This window comes from Squalius cephalus, assembly GCF_949319135.1.
Source record: "Squalius cephalus genome assembly, chromosome: 2".
In the NCBI taxonomy this organism is placed as follows: domain Eukaryota; kingdom Metazoa; phylum Chordata; class Actinopteri; order Cypriniformes; family Leuciscidae; genus Squalius; species Squalius cephalus.
This window is the reverse complement of record NC_137123.1, coordinates 55208654-55231732: the sequence shown is the minus strand read 5'-3', so window position 1 is coordinate 55231732 and position 23079 is coordinate 55208654. Positions and strand designations below refer to the sequence as shown.

The following is a 23079-nucleotide window of genomic DNA, read 5'->3' as shown; positions in this document are numbered from 1 at the left end:
GAGTATTCTAAAGATACCCGGATGGTCTACTTTTTCCGGTTTAATATTGCCCACAACCCATTGCACATTGGACAAGTTTTCTTCACAAAACAGTATATACTTTTAGGGTATAGTATAGGCCTAAGTAGGCGAATTGGGACGCAGAAATGGTCAAGACGATCTGCTAAGTCCAAAATTGAGTATCAGAATAAGGAACAAAAAAGTTATTTATATAACTTTGAACGTGGCATGGTTGTTGGTTTGCAGAAAAAATTGTAGCAAAAAAAAACACACACTTGAAACTCCTTAGAGATCACAATCTGGGGCTTCTTGTTATAGACTTTTAGATCCTTTACAGCAGGGGTCTCAAACTCAACTTACCCGGGGGCCGCTGGAGGTAGAGTCTGGGTCAGGCTGGGCCGCATCAAGTTTTCCAAAAAAAAAAAGGAGCACAGCTGATCCAATCTTCTCAATCTTTATTATTAACTGTTCTTCAACATGAATGTTTCTTTTGAACATAAACTGTTCCTCTGAATTTGAACATTCCTTTCTGAACATGAACAGTTCTTCATGAGCTGTCCTTCTGAACATGAACGGTTCTTCATGAGCTGTCCTTCTGAACATGAACGGTTCTTCATGAGCTGTCCTTCTGAACATGAACGGTTCTTCATGAGCTGTCCTTCTGAACATGAACAGTTCTTCATGAGCTGTCCTTCTGAACATGAACGGTTCTTCATGAGCTGTCCTTCTGAACATGAACGGTTCTTCAGAACATAGGCTTCTCTTGCCTACTCCTTGCTGCCAGAGACCTGGCAGCGCTTCCTCTCACACAGCTGAGACACATTTGGCTTGAGGGAGGAAACAGTTGAAACCCTCAGTGTGGCTTGAAGATGCTCATCAGTAAGTCTGGACCTGTACTTTGACTTATTGAAGTTCATGGTGGAGAAGAGCTTTTCACATAGATATGTGCTCCCAAAAAGACACATGGTCCGCTTGAACATCCTGGAGAGCTCAGGGAAGGTGGGTGGCAATTCTCTCAAAAAATGTCCAAGCTTGTCAGCATTTCCATTCACCTCCCTGAACTTGGCTTTGAGTTCAGAATTGCACTGCAGGTCAATGAGCTCCATTTGAAGTACAGGAGTAGCATCTTGCACTTCAAAGGAAAAGGTGTCAGCAAAAATTTGAAAAGTGGCTCTGTGCGTCTTGAAGTCTGCAAAGCTGCGATCAAATTCCTCCTGTAGCTTCATAATGGCATCAGCATACTTCTCACCAATGAATGGTGTGCCTACATCCATGAGTGCCTTGCATGCTGGAAAATGGCAGAGGTTTGTCTGAGAGAGCTGGGCTTTCCATAACACAAGTTTTGTGGAGAATGCCCTCACATTGTCATAGGCAGCACTCACAAGCTGCCCCTGGCCTTGTAACTTTTTGTTCAGTGCATTCAGCTCCTGTGTGATGTCAACAAGAAAAGCTAAGTCCATGAGCCATTTGGGATCACTTAACACAGGAACAGCCATCCCATCCTTCTCCATGAAGGCTTTCACTTCTGCTCTCAACTCAAAAAACCTCTTCAAGACATTTCCCCTACTGAGCCAACGTACCTCTGTGAAGTAGAGCACATCCTCATATTCTGACTCTATTTCGTCCAAAAAGGCACGGAACTGCCGGTGCTTTAAGCCCCTAGATCTGATATGGTTGATGCATTTCACAACAACAGACATCACATTGTCAAACCTCAGGCATTTGCTGCAAAGGGCCTGCTGATGGATAATGCAGTGCAGAGCAATGGCCTCCTCCACATTCTCCTCTTCTAATTTTCTTTGAACAAGTGCCACCAGTCCATTTTTCCTTCCTGTCATTGATGGCGCTCCGTCGGTCGTTATTCCAGCAAAACTCTTCCATGGTAAACCTGCATCCTTAATAGCACCACACAGCTGACGGAATATCTCCTGAGCGGTGGTCTGACCATGCATTGGAATCACAGCGAGTAACTCCTCGATCACTTCAAAATTGTCGTCAACACCACGGACATATACTGCGAGCTGCGCGGTGTCAGTGTTATCTGTGCTCTCATCAAGAGCGACTGAGTATGCACAAAAACGTTTGGCTTTCTCACGCAGTTGATCATATATGTTTTCTGACAGGTCAGAAATGCGCTCTGCCACTGTGTTAGCTGAAAGGCTGATGTTGCTAAACTGACCTTTCTTTTCTGGACAGACTTTACTTGCAGCTAGTAAAATGCACTTTTTGATGAACTCGCCATCCTTGAACGGCTTACCGGCCTTCGCAATCATTTCACTCACCACGTAGCTAGCTTCGACTGCTGCTTCATTCTCTTTCTTTGCTTTCTTGAATAAATCTTGTTGCCTTAATAGACATTTTTTAAGATTGGCGACCCGGTTCTTTCTCTCATCTCCCTGGTACTTTATATACTCCTCAGCATGTCTAGTTGAGTAATGACGTCTGATGTTGTATTCCTTGTACACCGCAACTTTCTCTGTGCATATGAGACACGTAGGGGTGCCCCTGTGCTCGACAAAAAAATATTCCGTCTCCCACTTTTCCTGAAATTGCCTGTGCTCGTCGGCAACTTTTCTCTTCACGGCACGTTTTGAGAGAGACATGACTGGAACTGTGATGGCATATATTTTCCGTTCGCGGGTGACAACTATTGCTATGACAACTATTGACAACAAACGCCCCGGGAAGCTGTCATGAGATCATCTATGGTAGCCCATAAGTGATAAAAAAAAACGCGCCGCACGCAACGACTCAGCAAAAAAAAAAAAAGTGCGTTTCAGAACAACGCGCGGGCCGCACTAACATTAAACTTTGATGTCAAATAGGGGGCCACAAAATATCATCACGCGGGCCTCATCTGGCCCGCGGGCCGCGAGTTTGAGACCACTGCTTTACAGTCATGTAAATTTATTTTAAGTGAAAGTGCATTCAAGACATAGGCTATGATATCAATTTCAATTGAATTCATTACTAGAATGCTAGAAACAATGCTAGAATGGCTTGCAGATATTCAAATCCAAATTATGTTAAGCAGAAACCTCAAGGAAACTGTTTAGAAATGCATTTATTCTGCTGTAATATCAAACACAGCAAAGCAAAACTACTTTGTTTTCACATTATAAAAAATAATGGACATTTATATATCATAAAGTTTGCCATAATATACACATTATTAGTAAGTGTTTGCTGAAACTAGCCTACATACATTTAATCACAGGGCACAGGCCAGTCACAACAAAAACAACAGGTGAGCAATGAACAGCACCGGCTGCATACTGAGCTGAGGATCCGTGGCAAAACATTTCCATGCAAATCATCCCATTCATCACTCTCCGTGTCACGCGCGTGCGCATGCAAACACATAATACACATACGGCCTCATGCAAACATGCTCGCCTTTCTGTTTACTGAACTGAAGCCTGCTGCCTGTATGATGAATGGGGTTTTTTAAGAAAGCTCTCCAGCAGCCTCTCCTCCGCCCTGTTCTTCCCTGTCTTTCCCACTCGCCCCTGCAGCTCAAGTCTGTCTGCCTCTGCTTTTGTATTTTGAAAGTCTCCCTGCTCATTAGTATTTCGCAAGTCTCTCCAGGGGTCTTCGTTCTACCCTCTCGACAGACTGTCTGAGAAGCACGTTGCCGTCCACTCATTTATCACAAACCCGTGAAATATCAGAGTATGGTTTGACTCGATCATGGGGCTGAAGTGTGAAAAGTGCTCATTTAAAAAGTGCTCATACCGAGGTCGGACAACAGAAACCTGGTTTTATAATGAAAAGGGGTCTGATTATTCCAATAAAATGGTAAAGTAAAAAAATTTAAGGCTATCGGCCATTTCAAAACTTTAACTGACCTAATTAAATGCTATGTATGAATCAATCAAATCAATTCATCGTGTATAAACAATATTTGCTGAGAATAACCTCAAAAGAAGACAGTGCATTATGTTATTTTGGCAGACTTGTTGACTGTAAAAAGTGGGTTTAGAAGTCAATGCATTCATAATGTTTGTTTTATTTCCATATAAATGAAGATGATCAGTTCACAGAAACCTATTTTGCTATCAGGTTTATCAACCTGTCAGTAGAGTATAATTAAGCCATTCTTTATAATCAAATGCATTAATTTGGCATGTTAAAATGAAAGCCCTAAAAAGTATACAAACTATTTTCTGATCAGCTCTATGAAAATGACAGTTTGAGAAAGTTAAAGCAATGGTCTTTCCCAATTTATACACTTAATATGACCTTGAGGTCATATGGCCTTTACTCTTGTGCGCTAGTCCACAAAACCGTAGGGTCTCATTTGTCATTTTATGATTCAGTAAGTGCTCATAAAAGCCCCTTTTACTGCTATGATTCACCCTTGATGCACCAATTTGTGAAGGCTACACAGTGGGCTACTACCCAACATCCCATGAGTCCAAGTGTGGACTTGAAAGAGGACCGCATGGGCTGAGGGCTGCATTTGGAAATCAGATAAGAGTATAAGGGCAAAACGGACACAAAGTTTTCCATTTCAAGGATATCGTCTTTCATATAAGTGGTGTGTGAAACACTGACACTGCAACTGTATACAGAAAATACAGTGATTTCTGGGTTACTAAATTGACTATTTCTTTTAATAATGACCATAAATGATGCAAAATCGAAAAGGTAACATCGAAACAGTAACACATTTACACAGAAGCAAGTGTAGCTAAACTGCAATAAATCATCAGGATTCCCTCGCTTGCTGTTTAGGTGACTGTCACTACATCTTTCTTAAAAAAAAATGGGTGAGTACTGCTATAGTCTTTATATACTGGTTTATGAAAGCATAATTCCTATAATTTGTTGTTAAATAGGTTTATAGTGCAACATTTCTGTTTTCTGTTAAGTTCAGTGGGTTACGCGCTTAAATTCTTCTTGGACCTATGCAACACTCTTCAAAAATAAAGTTTCCAAAAGGTTTTTCTTTTTTTAACGTGTATGTTTTGTTATTACCTGAGCTTCTTCCCTGTGATTCTCCTTCATGTTCCTATTGGAATTTTACTATAAAAGGCCCACTGAAGTGCTTTGAAATGTGCAGCATTATTCGATGTGTTAATGTAATATCCACTGAAATAGGAAGACAGGGCGGAACATATCAAACAGCCTTCCAGTCTCCAGCTCCTCCTCAGCACAAGGATCCTCTGGCTCCGCCTCCAGCTGCTGAGCCAATCTGTTCACATTGGCTCCTCCCTCCCTCTGGCTCCACCTGGTACTATCACCCCTACGGCTCGACCGGCCTCCCTCGTCACATTGTCTGCGCCACGGACTTCCGGGCCATCAGCTACACTTTGTCCCTACACAGTGTTTGCAGACAGTGTGAAACAAGCTTTAAAGGGGGGGTGAAATGCTATTTCATGCATACTGAGTTTTTTACACTGGTAAAGAGTTGGATTCCCATGCTAAACATGGACAAAGTTTCAAAAACTAAGTTGTACGTTTGAAGGAGTATTTTTGTTCCAAAAATACTCCTTCCGGTTTGTCACAAGTTTCGGAAAGTTTTTTTCGAGTATGGCTCTGTCTTACGTAAGATAGGGCGGAATTTCCTTATATGGGTCCTAAGGGCACTTCTCCGGTAAGATCGCGGCCGCGCGCGCACTCGTAGACCAGAGCAAGAGAGTGAAAGCAGTTCGCCATCAAAGCGCCCTGCCCGGCTTTTGGGAAGTCAATGTCACCAAAGAAGTGTGTTTTTGGTTGCCAGGGCAAGACAACCCTGCACAGATTCCCAAAGAACCCAGCGTTAAGGAACCCGTGGATGGAGTTTGTTTTCCTGAGCATAAACGGAGTTGTGTAAAGACTGTTGTTCCCTGCATTTCGACGATGATTGTTTTATAAACAAAGCCCAGATATACGGATTTGCAGATCGTCTAATGCTTAAGGATCGAGCAGTCACAATGATAAAAATTCGCGGTCGTGCGTTGGAACCGGACGGTGAGTAAAACTGTTTGTTGAACAAATGTCTCTGTGTGTTGTCACTAGCTTGGCGCGTTAGCACAGCTAAGCTTCGCCCACACATCTTTATGTTAAAAATTTAATAAAACAAAATACTTTTTGGAGATATGAAGGATGCAATATTACTCTATAGGTACTCAAGATTAACAGGAGATTGAGTGAAAATGAGCATTTCACCCCCCCTTTAATCATGCACAAATTTCAGAAATGAGTTATAGATGTTAAAATATGTATAAATCTGCTGTAGCTAATATACAAATTTCTAGATATATAGGCCTACTCTTTTTAGTAATTGATGTCCAATTAAAATCACTTCAAAACATGCTATATGATTTTCATTTTAGCATATATAATTACCGTATTGGATTTTTAAAAACAAATTAACCTCATTCCAACTAACATATGCTGCATGTATCATGGTTTGAATGAATAATAAATGGTTATTAGGGCTGCACGATTAATTACAATTGACATGAAATCGCACTTAAACCGATTTGGCTTATCATGATTATGAAATCGCAAAGGCTGCGATTATTTTTTATGCGTAGCTGCTTGTCATTGATGTACGGATCTGTAAACGCTGCTCCATCTGAAAGCACTGTGAGTTTGAGTCACTTATAACGTGCATTTGAAAAAGCAACACGCGTCAAACATCTTTCCAAACATGAGAAGTATAAATGAACCTCTTGTCCAACAAAAGACAACATTTAATAACATGCTTTTACTCCAAACTCACTTCATAACGACAGTTGAGCATCCTTCTGTGCAGAGATGGGGGACTCGAGTCATATGACTTGACTCGAGTCAGACTTAAGTCGCAAATTTTAGGACTTGAGACTTGCTTGACAAATATTAATAAAAGACTTGACTTGACTTTGACTTGATATTCATGACTTGAGACTTGACTCGGACTTGAGGTAAATGACTCGAAATAACTCGAAATAACTTGTCTTTTTAAAAATAAATATCTGTATTTGAACGCACCGCAACAATCACGTGACGCAGCAGGAACGCGCGCTGTGTAAACAAAAGCCGTAATAATGCAGTGTCGTAGTTGATGACGCTGAAGCGCGGGATCGTTCGCCAGCTGTGAAACGGTATGTAATGCGCAAGTTTATGATCGAATCAGAGAGAAAAAATGCACTAGCGTGGTTTCTCGAGAGAGAAATCGCAGCTCATAAGCAAACTTAAGACGCTGCTGAGACATTAAAGTCACATCGATGTCATGTGTCTTTATGGGATTTTTACGGGTTGTGTGTGAACGCACTCTCTGATTCCGGAAAATCACTGGCAGTGTGAATGAACCTAAATCAAACTAACCCGAGTCAAATCTCGGGTCACTTTATCCGTGTATTTTCCGGAATCTCTGTGTGAAAGGGGCTTTGGTCACACACCCCACACCCTGACGAAGGCTCATTAGCCGCAACGCATAGGTGTGCAAGTAGCTACTTGTCACCTGATTTTAATTTGCCATGATTTTAAAGCCATGATGAAATAAAGGCTTTCTATATATTTTTAATAATATTCGAGTGCCTTGGATTAATGATTTGTTTATGATCTGAATAATCCCTTACATACAAAAGCACAGCAAAAAACAAAAAATTTCTTGAAAATTAAAATCAGGTTAAAATATGTTAAAATATGCCATATTCCAGTTTTTCTTACCTGCATACATCCCTTTGTACTGTCTAGTTATATGCTACCAATATAGACTGCTATTCCAGGGTTGACTTGAATGTTAAAAGAAATATAAAAACTGTAACTGTAATTTAACTGTAATTTAATAATAGGCCTAATTAATAACACATTGGTACAGAGTCTACCGTTCTCTGGGATTTGTTTTCACGATAATCGAATGTAAAGAGTTTTATCTCTAAAAACTGATTAGCTTATAACCCTAGTATATGGGGCATAGAGTAAGTAAAAAGAAATCGCTAGTTAATACCACTAGGCCTATAACAAGCACCCTCATTATGCTACCGTGTTAGTGTGGGGCTATTTTGAGCCTTGTTAGTGGTATTAACTAGCGATTTCTTTTTACTTACTCTTTGCCCCATATACTAGCGTTATAAGCTAATCAGTTTTTAGAGATAAAACTCTTTACATTCGATTATCATGAAAACAAATCCCAGAGAACGGTCGACTCGGTTCCCATGTGTTATTACACCCCAGGTTCATTTTGCGCCGGAGTTGTCCTTTAATAGCATAATAGCATGTGTACAGTGTCTAATAATTGGATAGTTTTTGGGGATGCACATAAAAGATTGTAAAAAGACACCTACACACAAAGAAAAAAAAAACATACAGACTTTCGAACCAAACCATGCATACACAAATAAACAAAACAAAAATTCAAACTTGCAAGCACAACCATGCACACATGCAAACAAACAATACACTCTTCACTCATACACACGCACACACATTCACTCACAAATATTAATGAATCAATCACACTCAATCAAATCACCTCTCTCTCTCTCTCTCTCTCTCTCTCTCTCTCACACACACACACACACACACACACACACACACACACACACACACACACACACACACACACACACACACACAAAGTCAAACACAACATGGACATGCAAACAATACACCTTTCACTCATACACATGCACACACATCATTCACAAATATTAATAAATCACTCACTCACACAGATTAATAATGTACAATAGTCAATCCACCTGATTGACATGTGTAAGTTTTGTGTCAATTCAATTATTACTGTTTTTTTCTTGTTATTCTTTTGTTAAAAAGGAAAGATCTAACTTGTTGTTAAGGATGTGTTCATGTTCCATAAAGGGGATGCCAGTTTGAAGAATGCCATTTGGTGGCATAGGAACCATTATACTTGAATTGTGAATTGTTTAAAACCTTTTAATGGTTTTCTGTAGTGTTTGAGGCATATTTATTTTTCATGCTTTAATGTTGGCCTAATTTCAGTTACATTTACATTTTAGGCTATGTAGGTTGAAATTTTATTTCTTTTTTAGATTTTTAACCACTCAGCTGTATGTGGAAATGCATATTTAAAAAAAATGTTGCAAATAAAACCATAGTCCACAACTTATGTAGTTTTAAAATATTTTAATATATAAATTCTGTGAAATCATCAAACGTTTGTATGACTTGCCAGTGACTTGTGACCCAAGCTACGACTTGACTTGACTTGCTTGACATAAAGCAGTGACTTGACTTGACTTGACTTGCTTTTCACAAAATTGACTTGGACTTGCTTGAGACTTGAAGGTTAAGACTTGAGACTTACTTGTGACTTGCACATGTGTGACTTACTCCCACCTCTGCTTCTGTGAGATGACGTGGCTTCTTACACAGAATAAGGCAGTCGTGTTTAATCAATCAAAGCTTTTCAATCTTCTGTTTATTCAGCTACAGCGACAGCATGTTGCCCGATAGGGATTTCCTGGAATTATGTGCGTTATAGTACTTCTGCGGTGGCATATTTGGAGTATCTGCGTGAGAGCGCCCTCTGGCGTTCAGATGGAGCAGCATTTACTACCGATCAGCCGTGCTTCACTGACAAGCTGCGCATAAAATAATCGCAGCCTTTGCCAAATCACGCGCGGTTTCATTGCGATTAATCGTGCAGCCCTAATGGTAATATTACACTGTAGAATATCAGTGCATCACTGTGAACTAAAGCCTAACAAAATGTGGGTCAGGCCAAATAGCAATGATCCCGAATGCATAGATATTTCAATAAAGAAAGGGAGTATGACATTAATGCACTTTATACAGAGATAACCAACTTCACAAGAAGGCCAGTTCACATTTTAGTTTAAAGGGATACTCCACTTTAAAATGAAAATTCTGTCATCATACTGTATACTCACCCTCATGTTGTTTCAAACCTGAATGAATGTCTTTCTTCTGCTGAACAGAAAGGAAGATATTTAGAAGAATGTCAGTAACCAGACAGTTTCTGGTACCATTGACTTCCATAGTAGGAAAAAATATATACTATGGATTGGAAGTCAATGGTACCAGAAACTGTCTGGTTACTGACATTCTTCTAAATATCTTCCTTTGTGTTCAGCAGAAGAAAGAAATTCCTACAGGTTTGAAACAACATGAGGGTGAGTATATGATGACAGAATTTTCATTTTAAAGTGGAGTATCTCTTTAATCAAATGCAGGATATATAATTCCAGAAGGTCATTGAATCCATCTTCACCATTTCTGATAAAGGCCACATTATTAGAAAAGTTCAATTTTAATTGTTTCTCACTGCATAAGTGGTAAGCAGTAAATCACACAACAGCTTACACAAACCCCAACGTTTTGCTGCAACCTAATTTATTCCCCAAACCGTTTCCATGCCCTGCTACTGGGGGTGCTTTCCTTTTTTTTTTTTTTTTTTTTTTATTCAAAGGAGCAGAGACTTGCAAAATGATTTGTCTTTGAATGAAAGCATAAATCCAAACTGCACTCATCAGCAGCATCTCAAGCACCTAAATATTCTTTTGATTTCTGACATAGTTCCAAAATCATATGCCTGTGTGGATCCAGATGAAGCTCTGTGGGTGTGGGTGCCATAGCACACTGAAGATGATCAAACGGCAGAGGGAGATGTATAGAACAACGTCCTGGATCCTCACACAACTAACATGCCTTGTCTTTGTCGGAAAACAACGAAAAAATGCTGTTTTTCGAGGGGGGAAAGGAAGACTTGAAGGCATATTTGATTTAAAAATATGTCATATTTGGTCATATTTATACATGAAAACACAACATGCGTGTGTGTGTGAGAGAGAGAGAGAATCAGCAGTTTGTTACCTAGAAATAAGCATCTTAATCATTAAATATTTGCAGACATTGCCCCTTAAATTACCCCTTTTCATATTATGTGTTTTGAGAATTTTTTATTTTATTTTAAATTAAAGTAAAATTATCAACAATGCTTTAAATTGGCTAATCTTGGATCTTCACCCTAAAGGGGAAGTTATTTTTCATCCTTTGTTCATTAAACAGAAGTTTGAAATAGCAGAGCAACCATAGCATAGTTTTTCCAGAAAATTCACACTGGCGAGATCCAAACCACTGAGAAGTGGCCATTTTTTTTTTATTATTATCTCACAATCCTGTTTGAAGTGTATCAGTCCTTTTGAGGGGATTTTTCTTTTTAAAAAGTTCATTATGGAATTTTCTTAAAGGGTGGCTGTTGTCCCAAGTTTATATGTAACTATCTTCTTTGCTGTCATAATTCAAAAGATAAAAAAAATATCAGTTGATCAATGGTACATGCTGTCAAACATAACACTGCCTGTGTTTCTTTTTTTACAACATTCCAGAGAATGCTGGATCGTGGTATTCCTCTAAATATTTACACTTCCCTCCAAAAAGAGGAGGTTAACATTCCCTGTTGAATGCATCGTATCACATCTATAATTCAGAATGCTATCACAGCAGAAAGCCAGAATAAAGTGTTTTCTATAAATACGGATTCAACTTGACATGGTTTGCAACTTGGAAGGAAAAGTTGTGGTGGGACTCTTGTTTTCCCATTCTTTCCTCTGCTGTGGCTTATCAGCAATTCTGTAAGAAGCTGTTTTGAAGATGCTTACTCAGGCGAGGAGTTTTGTCGTCCCGTGTTCATTGAAGTAATCATCAACACTCATTGCGGAAATTTGATTGACATGTTTGCAAAAGTGCTTTGCTAATCTAGAGTGATAGTTACAGTGTCATTAGAGGCTACATTGCTCTGAAATGTAGATGAAAAACAACAACACACTGTTTTGGAGACTAAGAAAATCCTTTGCTTTTTTTATATTTAAATATCACTTTATAAAGCTGAATGAAATGCAATAAGGATATTTTTGACATTTTCTCAATGATTACAATATATTATTACACAGGGACACTTTTTGCCAAAAAGTGTCCCAATTAATCTGAATTCATAGGACTGAATTCATATAAAACTAGGCTATAAAACATGAACATGTGAAATTTTTTAGCAAAAAGAAAGCTTCTGAAACAATTTTCCTTCTCAGCTGGCATCACCAGGCACCACAGAAACACACATCGTCCCAAACCTTAAAAGAAAAATTCTTTTGAGTGTGTAGCACACCGTGAAAACAAGTGTCCCAAAGCATAGTATGCTGAACTATTGACTTCATCCAGCGCTCTTTTGGTTTTCTGTATTCTAAAGTGTCTAGTTAATGGTTTGCTGAGTGAGAAACCGCTCCGAACTGAATGAATGACTCAGAATCGTGAACCGATTCAGACCGTTCTGGTAATCTGTTTAACCGACCCAACAATTAGCCTATTCCTTCACAAATGATTATATATATATATATATATATATATATATATATATATATATATATATGAAGAGTTCAGATGCAAAAGCCTCTAAGTGCCATCTGGAATTTTCTTCTAGAATGATCATTTTTATGAAGCTCGTATATTTAAGTACAGTAATTTCACTTAAATGACAATGAAAATTACCTATTAATTGTCATTTAAGTGAAATTACTGAACTAATATAACCAAGCTTGATAAAAATGATCATTCTAGAAGAAAATTTCAGATGGCACTTAGAGGCTTTTGCATCTGAACTGTTCATATATATATATATATATATATATATATATATACATATATATATATATATATATCTCATTTCATGTTAGCTAAGTTAATTCATAATTTTGCGACTTCTACAGCCAGTGATACTGTAGATAAAATGAATCATTTTAGATGATTGAATCAAGCTTTGAGGGATAAGCATCTCAGAAATTTATCTTCAAGACCATGACAAACTATTCGTTTCAATTTTAGCTTTCTATGGTATTCTTTAAGCATAGTGAAATGCCTGCCTACTGAAGGGAAAAGCACCTTGATGGATCTGGTGAAGGATTTAGTTTGGAGAGGAAACTGATTACCTTCGTGATGGTGAATGTTCTCTTTTTCTTTAAAATGATGTAAGAGTACCTGGTCTGTTTATCACAAGTGCTAATTCAAGCATAGTGACAGATCATTGCCTGGACATTTTCGTGTTGTCCTGTTTAAAATGCTTCTCTTCAATTCAACAGCTGCATCCCAATCTTCCTGCAGTTGCTGTTTGGGAGCTGTTGTCATGGTGATGCTCACTGGGTTCCTCCTCACCTGGGAGTATGAACCAAGTATGAAATCAGATATTTAAGGCTCTGCTCTGAAAACAGATTTATATAAGGCTCTGCCACAGTTCTTCAGAAAAAACGCTGCATTTTCTCCAAAATTATACAGTGATTAAGTGGCGACTTTTTATTGAGTTTGAGCCTTTACCAATTTTTTTTTACATCCTTTACCCTAAATTTATTTTGTTGTCTGGGATGTATCCGAATGTATTAAATTTTGCTGTATGTGATCACATGTGTTCACAAGTGCACAGCACTAAGTTGTTAACAGTGTCCAAACCGTTTTGTGATCATATCACTCAAAGCACATTCAGAGATCATCAAATATATAAATCCATAGCATTTGGAGTGTAAAAATGAATGCCTGATGCAGCAGCGAATGGCCGCCTATACCTGTCAGTCATATACTGTAGTAAAACAAGAGTTTGAAACTTTTGTGGTTACATACAACATGCATGATATCATTTGAATCATGCACATCCAAAGTAAATTTAAAATAGTAATTAGAAAAACATATATTTGGAATAGGAGGATATTTGATAGGATCACTCGAGACATAATTATTATAAAACTAGGACTAAACAGGGAATATATCGATGTCCTCTTTCAATTTGTCTACACGCAATACTTTCTTTATGTCTCTTCCTTGTTTGGGTTTAGCCCAAAAAGACTAGCTGTGCTAATTAGATGAAAGAGAAAATGTAAAAAATAAAAAATAAATCTATCTTTCCTCTCTTCTCTTTAAGCCACGCTTACCTTTGATGCATATTCGGCATGTGCTCAACAAAAGCACATATCTGCTCCATTGCAGCACTCTTCATAAGTGAACTGTTAGATCAAAGAAAGTGGGTTGCTGGGATTGATTTGAACAGGCAGGCCCATGTTAAAGTTGCTCCCAAAACACTGTAATGTCACTAACAAACGCTCTATCTCACAAAAAACTAAATGAATGCAGACCTAGTCGCCACTGGCAGGAATTATTGGATCTCTCATCTGCATGTTAGACTCAAGATTATACATTACAAAATAAATACTCATATATTCATCGCACGATTATCCTGCCATCAAGTCCTTCTGGTAAATTCCTAATTCCTAATTTTGGGTTGGAGTTAAAATGGACTCCAGACAGTTTTGTTGTGAATTTTCAAACAAAATCCATTTTCATCCACTACGATTTTTTAATTCACACGCCCCCAACTTGAAAAGTCGGGGCTCAAAGAGAATCCTGAGTTTTCCACATGACATTTTGGTGCCATTCGTGTGCGCTCATCTCATATGATCATTCCAACATGACCTGAAGGCAGCATTAGTTCTTGTCTAATGTGTAAATAATGATTGTTCTCTTATTGGATATTGAGATGGATTGTTTTTGCACTTTACATGAAAGAGAAAGGCTTTAAAATGTTAAAATATCATATATAATAAAATAGTATATTGTCCTATGGGCAATTTTAAGAAACGTTTCAATTAAAATAAATCAAACAAATAAAAACAGACACCTTTTTGTTATATTTGTTATAGGCCTAATGAAAATATCAGTTTTTGCCCTGCTCGATGCAATAGCCAAGGCTTTAAATTTCAATATTTCCTATTAGGTTTTATTATTAGTTTTTTCTAAGGGGACAGATGGACAGCAGGCAAGCCGAGGAGGGACTGAAAGAGATTGAGCGAGACACAAACAGAAGGAAAGAGGGAGCATAAATAAATGCTGAAATATAGGTCAGAGACTGGTGGCAGCCGTGCCTTTGTCATCAGGGAAGACCAAAGCAATCTTCATGTGAATGAGTGTGTTTGTGTGTGTGTGCGTGTGTGTGTGTGCAGTCATGCAGGAGGATAATCAGTGTGCATAGTGTGTTGTCATGCAGAAAACAATTGAAAATAAAGAATGTAGACATTAATGAAGGCATGTCTACACTGAAATGTCCAGCTCAATCGATATGTAGTTGTCAAAGTTTCTGTTTTAATCTTTGAGCAATATAGGTACAATCAGAACTGGGTGAGATTGCTTTGAGGTTGCTTCTTCATAGCAAGAGATTTGATAGAGTCTGACCTTGGTCTGATATTTATCTCTTAAAGGAACACACCAAACTTTTGGGACTTTAGCTTATTCACCGTATCCCCCCCGAGTTAAATAAGTCCATACATACCCTTTTTATCTCCGTGCGTGCCATAACTCTGTCTGACGCACCCACAGCTAGCCTAGCTTAGCACAAAGACTGGAGGTAAACGGCTCCAGCTAGCATACTGCTCCCAATAAGTGACAAAATAACGCCAACATTTTCCTATTTACATGTTGTGATTTGTATAGTCACAGCGTGTACAAATAACAAGGTCACATGAGACACAGCCATCTTCTAACCATACTGGGAACTATATTCTCAGAAGGCGAAGCACTACTTGGGCGGAGTGATTTGCTCGCAGCGCCTGAGAAGCCCCGTGGTGAGGAGCAGAGAGTTCGCTCAGAGTTGGAGTATATCACTCTGCAGAAGTATCAGTGCTTTGCCTTCTGAGAATATAGTTCCCAGTATGTATACGATTAGAAGATGGCTGTGTCTCATGTGACCTTGTTATTTGTACATTTGTTATTTGTTATCCATTTATTGTAAATCCATGGTGAAAAACCTGGGGGTAATTTTTGATAACACACTAAAATTTGACAAACAAGTAAACGCTGTTGTGCGATCAGGTTTCTTTCAGTTAAGAACCTTGACAAAAGTCAAGTCATTTTTGTCATTTGAAGACTTAGAGAGAGTAATGCACGCTTTTGTGACCTCACGTTTAGATTACTGTAATGCCTTGTATGCAGGAATTAATCAGTCAACTTTGAGACGTTTGCAAATTGTTCAAAATGCCGCAGCTAGATTGCTGACAGGATCTCGGAAGCGGAGCCATATCACTCCGATTTTGTTTTCTTTACATTGGTTGCCTATCCGTTATAGGATTGATTTTAAGATTTTGTTGTTTGTTTTTAAATCTCTAAATGGTCTGGCACCACCTTACCTCTCAGATCTATTGCAGATATACTCTCCTTCAAGATCTCTTAGGTCTGCTGACCAGAAAATGCTAATTGTCCCAAGGTCAAGACGCAAACTTTGGGGTGATCGTTCCTTTTCAGTGTTGGCACCGAAACTCTGGAATAGGCTACCTTTGCATATTAGAACTGCCTCCACAGTGGTATCTTTTAAATCTTTTTTAAAAACTCATCTTTTTTCACTGGCTTTCCTGTCTAAACCAAATAGCTGAGTTAGTTGATTGTTTGTTTTATGAGAGTAGTTAGATATTTGTATTATATTGTATAAATGTTTTTGTACATTTGCTTTTTGCATGTTTTTACAAATTGTACAGCACATTGGTCAACTACCCGTTGTTTTTAATTGTGCTTTATAAATAAACTACCTTACCTTACCTTACACGCTGTGAATATACAGACTATACAGCAGTATGCTAGCCGGAGCCGTTTACCTCCAGTCTTTGTGCTAAGCTAGGCTAGTGGTGGGTGTGTAACACAATTGTTTTTGTCATTTTCGTGAATCTGTGGGAACGGGGATCATTTTGACAATGGTGTCATCTGTATGCGAAAAATCCAAAGTAAAAACTTTTCCGTTTTTAGTACATTGTTGTCATGTAAACGTACCCTGAGTGTGCAGACAATACGACTGATGGCATGAAAAGAAAGTTCTATGCTAAACTTTAGTATTGTTGCTCTAAATTTATCTCAAACCTTTATGATCTCTATCCTATTTGTGTGACTGGAACATTAGACTGTATTTTGGGTGGTAGAATGGAGCCTATCAAATTGAGAATCATTAATCTAAGAGAGAAAAAAAAGAGGTCTCATGCGGTCTTAATTACTAGATTATAGAGCTGAACTGATTTCAACACTCACTGGCCATGATAAACATAAATATTGAATTTTATTCAAATGTAGATGTAACCACAGACTCTAATGCTCAAGACTAACAAAAGTTGCTATCAAGTTTGCAACTGGATCATCAGTGGCTTGCACAAAAACATCAATTAACTCCCTGTCTGTTTGTTTTCACACACCGGAATATTAATGAAATGATAAAGAAAATTATTCTAAAATCTGCTTTGCAACCAAGGTGTGATTTGCAAGACATCAGGTTAAAAAACTAATCAGGATGGGTAGGGTAGAATCCTGTGTAAGTATGCAGGGCAGTGTGCATGCAAATACAGACATAAACACACACGCACATACATATCAATTTCTCAACCTTCCTCTAACCCCCAAGCACAGTAAACTGAATATAATTAGTCTTTAATGCAAAGTGGAATTCTTGATTTCTTATTTTTCACCCAAAATCTGCTTCCTATTGGGTTTATCGCAGACAAACAGAGCGGGTGGTAATTAGGAAGGGAGGGGGGGGGGCAGCGTGGTTCCCTCGGGTCTGTGTATCTCCGTCTCTAGGTGTGTGCGAGTCCCAACCTCCAGTCTCATTGTTAGAGTAAAATCACATGTGATCTTGGAAAGTTATTTACTTCCTGTAATTGCGTTTCTTAATCAGCCCGTTCAGTTTTTTTCAGTGTGTAGAATGAGAATTAAACTGATCTTTGGCGATACACGGAGACAGAGATGAGCAAATAAACACTGACACTCTAATGTTTATTAGAGGTTCATCGAAGCCTGATTCCAGATGTAACTATTCAGCATAATATGGAGAATATGAAGAGGGGGGGGGGGGGGGGGGGGATTGGAATCCACAGCTGCTTCAATGTATATGTAATGAGTGATTATAATCAAGGTATTAATCAATATTTTTCCTTCTAAATATCAAATGAGTTGAATGACTTCTCTAGAGATTTTACTTTGTTATAGAAGTTTACAAGTGTGATCACTGAAATGTTCTTTTCATGTATTCTTTAATGTCAGTATTTGATATCTGAATGCAGTAACAGTGCTTGCTTATTTAGCCCGGCTTCCAGAAATGAAATAGGGACATGTTTTGTGTTTGAGAAAGGTCTTCAACATGTAAAAACATATAGGGGTCATTGAAGTCTATTGTCATTGTAGTTTAAGGGACCATTTCTCAGTTAAAGCCTATATTTTCCATTTAGACTAAAGTGTCCTATCCTTGAGAGAAAGAACTTGTTATCTTGATAGACGATAGACAAGACTCTTATAGTTAGAACCTGGCCAAATCCAACCTTGGAAAAACTGTGTGTCTGTGTGTGTGTTAGAGGTTAAGGAACCATTGGCATTATTGGAGATTGACTGAGTTGTTGTTCGGGACATGCTGACACCCAACTTCAGGGTCCGAGTGTCAGCTGCATAATCTATGGAGATATGCTTCAGTCTATCTGTATATGTTTGGAAAATTACTATGTTTATCTATTTTCTTAGCCAATGAGTATCATTCAACCTGTAAGCAATGATGTAGCTTAGACCTTGGTGTAGGGCAGGGTTCACCAATCTCGGTCCTGGAGGGCCGCTGTCCTGCAGAGTTTAGCTCCAACCCCAATTAAACACACCTGAACCAGCTAATCAAGGTCTCACTAGGCATACTAGAAACTTTCGAACAGGTGTGTTGGAGCTGGTTGGAGCTAAACTCTGCAGGGACAGCGGCCCTCCAGGACCGAGATTGGTGAACCCTGGTGTAGGGTATAACTGCTGTGATCTTTGTAACTGTAAGCGGGGCGGCCTACGAACTCCTGTGTGAGAGTCTTGAAGCTGACTTCTGCTGATGAAACTGCAAACTAACTTGAGTAAAACTTTTCTTCAATTTTTTATAATTCTGACTCCGGGTCCTCTTCCAAACATTTGGTCCTTGGGTCCTAAACTTTTACCCCCTAACAACAAAATGCCATTGCTTTTCTTTAAAATCTGAAAACAATTTTAGATCATATTAAGAGGACAAATATACACAACAGAAAATTAAATGTGAACACTGAAAATATTTAAATTGCAGATTATAAAAGTATAACCTAAAAGGCATAATTTTCTTAACATCAACAACAGTATAGGCTAAATGTTATTATTTTACAATAAATCCAATCATTATATTCGGTCCGAATGAAATAATACGATGTCCTTCCTGCCTGTCAACGTTTGTTTTTACATACCCTCATGCACCCTGTTTGCGCAGACACACACGTCATCAGCGCGTTTCATGCTATGCAGAGCACAGACAAACGTCTGTCACCGAGCACCGCAAACAAACAGCAGCCACCATTTACAGTTCCTCCAACACAACAAGCTTATGCTATATTAATGCTATAACTACCATAATTAAGATGCCAATTAATGTGATTAATGTGAAGATAGCACTGCACACACAGAAACATTCAGGAGCACAGAAACTTATCAATGCTGCCCAGCAACTTTAAGTAATAAAATAGCTTCGCTACTGAATTGCTACATTATATTTCTCAGCAACGAGGGGGTTACATCACTATTCTGAATTAATTAAACTCACAGCTTCTTTGTTAATAGAGAGAGAGAGAGAAAGAGAGATTCGAACCTGCGTCTGTTTAGCTTCTCGCTCTCTCTCTAATTAATTCAAATAAATGCTATAATGCGTTCATTCAAATAAATGTGCGTTCAAAAAAATTAAACTTACGCACTACTTTATCTCTGTGTCTGGGCAGAATGCTAACTAGCGATAACGGATGAAAATAACCGTCAGTTTTACCCTACTCAGCTTTAAAGGAACACTCCACCGTTTTTTCATATTAAACTATGTTATTCCCTTAAAGGTGGTATCAGTGATTTCAGGCCCAAAAATATTTTTATCACATTCATCTAATCTTTCCTAACGATCCGCTAGCTGCCCGCCCCATAAGCATGCGGTCAAAAAATGCGTCTCTGTAGGCAGCCTAGGCTCTTAGATCTGCACACAAAAACAAATGGTTTAGCCAAACACTCAAAACCAAAACAAATAGTGTTCCAACCAATCACAGACAGGGGGAGGGTGTTGTGAGGTTTTGTACACGTGCACGGCTGCACGCGAAGTCAGAGCTGAAGAAAAAGCTGGCTCAAAACCACACAACACCCTCCCCCTGTCGGTGATTGGTTGGAACACTATTTGTTTTGGTTTTGAGTGTTTGGCTAAACCATTTGTTTTTGTGTGCAGATCTCAGAGCCTAGGCTGTCTACAGAGACGCGGTTTTTTGAAAACCTGCTTATGGGGCGGGCAGCTAGCGGATCGTTAGCAAGGATTAGATGAATGTGATAAAAATATTTTTGGGCCTGAAATCACTGATACCACCTTTAACTAAGACGAGTTGATACATACCTCTCTCGTCTCAGTGCGTGGACTCAATCGCTCTGGCGTGTGGCGACACTTTGATAGCACTTAGCTTATCCCAGTTCATTCATTAGGGACCAAACAGAGATGAAGTTAGAAGCGACCAAACACCTCCACGTTTTCCCTATTTAAATACAGTTACACGAGTAGTTACACGACCAAGCATGGTGACACAAAATAAAACATGGTGCTTTTCTAAGCGGGTAAAAAGGATAACTGTAATGTATGGCGGAATAGCACTTGGGACTCGGGAGCACTTCGACTCGGCGCAGTAATATCATCACTCCTGAAAAATCCTCTCCCTCTCACTTCTGTCATTAGAACCAACGTGACTTTTTACTGCGCCGAGTCGAAGTGCTCCCAAGTGCTATTCCGCCATACATTATAGTTATCCTTTTTACCCGCTTAGAAAAGCGCCACGTTTTATTTTGTGTCACCACAACTACTCGTGTAACTGTATTTAAATAGGGAAAACGTGGAGGTGTTTGGTCGCTTCTAACTTCATCTCTGTTTGGACCCTAATGAATGAACTGGGATAAGCTAAGTGCTATCAAAGTGTCGCCACACGCCAGAGCGATTGAGTCCACGCACTGAGACGAGAGAGGTATGTATCAACTCGTCTTAGTTAAGGGAATAACATAGTTTAATATGAAAAAACGGTGGAGTGTTCCTTTATGCTGTCAATGCTGGCAAATGACCATGGTATAAGCGGGGGAATCCCATCCACATTCGATATATGCAGACATTTCCTGTTATATCCATTGTGTGCGTGCACAAGCTGACATGCACAAACAGGTATGTGAAAGAGTTCACAGGAGCAGAAAGAAAGAAAGAGTGACTGTAAATGGAACAGCACCTTGCTGTGACTTGAGCTCAAGCACCCACACAGAGTGCAAATGTCTCGCCTGCAGAGTCCTCCAAGCTGCCTGAACATCACCTAACATTACGCTCTTAAACTACACGCTTCGCTGGATGAAAAATACATATGTCTGCATTAACAATGCAGCTTTGAAAACAAGCAGGTCCTGTGTTTCCTAAAATATTTATTTCCCCAGAGCACATATAATCATCATGCATTGCTGAAATTTACATGGTTATTCACAGGGTTCTCAACAGGTTTTGTTTAAAGTCACCATGAAATCAAAATTGACAACTCTTGCTTTTATTTTTTTTATAGAATATTCCAGTATTTATTATAAGTGATTTATCCATGCATATATTTTTTTTCTAAAATCCATGTGCCTTCAAAAACTTTAATCAAAATAACTTAACCAAATACAAAAAATACCCCCTCTTGCAGCAGTATCTCTTCTCTAATGATGTGTTTACTGGCATGAGGGCGGGACAACCTGTCACTCACATTACATCAATAGCAAACCACAACCATCCAAACAATTCCTAATGGCCAAAGTCCCACCCTGACTATCGGAAATTCTGCTTCATGACGACAACTTTAAGGTCCCAGATTTTACATTGGACATCCAGTGTTGATCCACTGTGTATCACACAAAAGTTAACTGAAATTCCTACAATCAAACACTGAAATGTATTAATTGGTCAGAGCAGAAAAAACAATGCATTTCTAATTGTCTAGTGAATTTCAATGTTTTTGTGTTTCGTTTTTTGGCTCTTGATGGCCAATAATTTGCAGCATAAAACAAGATTGTGGTTGAAATGTTTAATGTAGTCTGGGTCATATTTTATTTGATGTTTTGTTCATGGTTTTTGAGGATAAGATCACACAGTCTGTCTGCACAACCTTTGACGTCAACAACAAAACGTATAATTGATAAACCCATTTATTTTTTGATAATTGCATTTTATTTGGTCCATTGTTTGCATTTAGCTTTGGTTTTCCCTTTCAAGACAGACCTATGACCCATTTTGGGTCACAACCTATTAGTTGAAAATTTCTGTCCTATACACAGCAATGAGATTAAATGGATGGTTCACCCAAAAAGTAGTTTTGGACCCCATTGACTTTCATTGTATGGACAAAAGTTTTGTTTTGTCTTGTGTTCCACATAATAATAATAAAAATCAAACCTGAGACATGAGGATGAGTATATGAGGACAACATTTTCATTTTTGGGTGAACTGTTCCTTTAAATAGAGCGCAAATGGTGGATTTTGCTTGCCACAGTTTGGAATCCTTGAAAAAAATTTTAACCAGGTAGTGTTCCAATGTGCCGTCCACAGTACACTGCATATTTCTGCGCGACAACTTCGTGACATACAACAACTCAAAAATTAAAAGCAAAAAATTCATCTTTGGAAAGCTGAGACTCTGGTGAGTCGGACGAACGATGTAATTTTAACTTAAACATTTTAATATACACTTAAAGCCCGGGACACACCAAGCCAACGGTCGGCCGTCGGGCAGGTTTTGTGCGTTCTAAGTTTTCTCAGTGTGTTCCACACAGTTCCGCACAGTCGGCTGAAATTGGTCCTCGTCTGCTTTTTTCCGGCCGAATTGGACATGTTGAATCGGCGTCGAGAGAATGTTTGAAATGGCGAGAAATTTGTCTGTTATTTTTTAAATCTAATTTCACATGTCAAAGTCTTATTGAGAAATAAAATTTCACTTTAATACAAGCTGTAAATGTCACGGTGTGGTGCAGGCAGAAGAAGATTCAAAAGTTCCAATGCAAACTTTTACTCACAATATAAATCAAACAGGTGTA

At 38.7% G+C, this 23079-nt stretch overlaps 1 protein-coding gene across 1 annotated transcript; it reads right to left on the bottom strand.

The window, feature by feature from the left end:
• Positions 1-767: 767 nt before the first annotated feature.
• On the bottom strand, positions 768-2603 carry LOC307149485 (general transcription factor II-I repeat domain-containing protein 2A-like; the record flags this gene model as incomplete). The annotated part of the gene is made up of 1 exon (XM_079855828.1): positions 768-2603. The coding sequence occupies one exon, from the start codon at positions 2601-2603 to the stop codon at positions 768-770; it is 1836 nt and encodes a 611-aa protein (XP_079711954.1).
• Positions 2604-23079: the final 20476 nt, after the last annotated feature.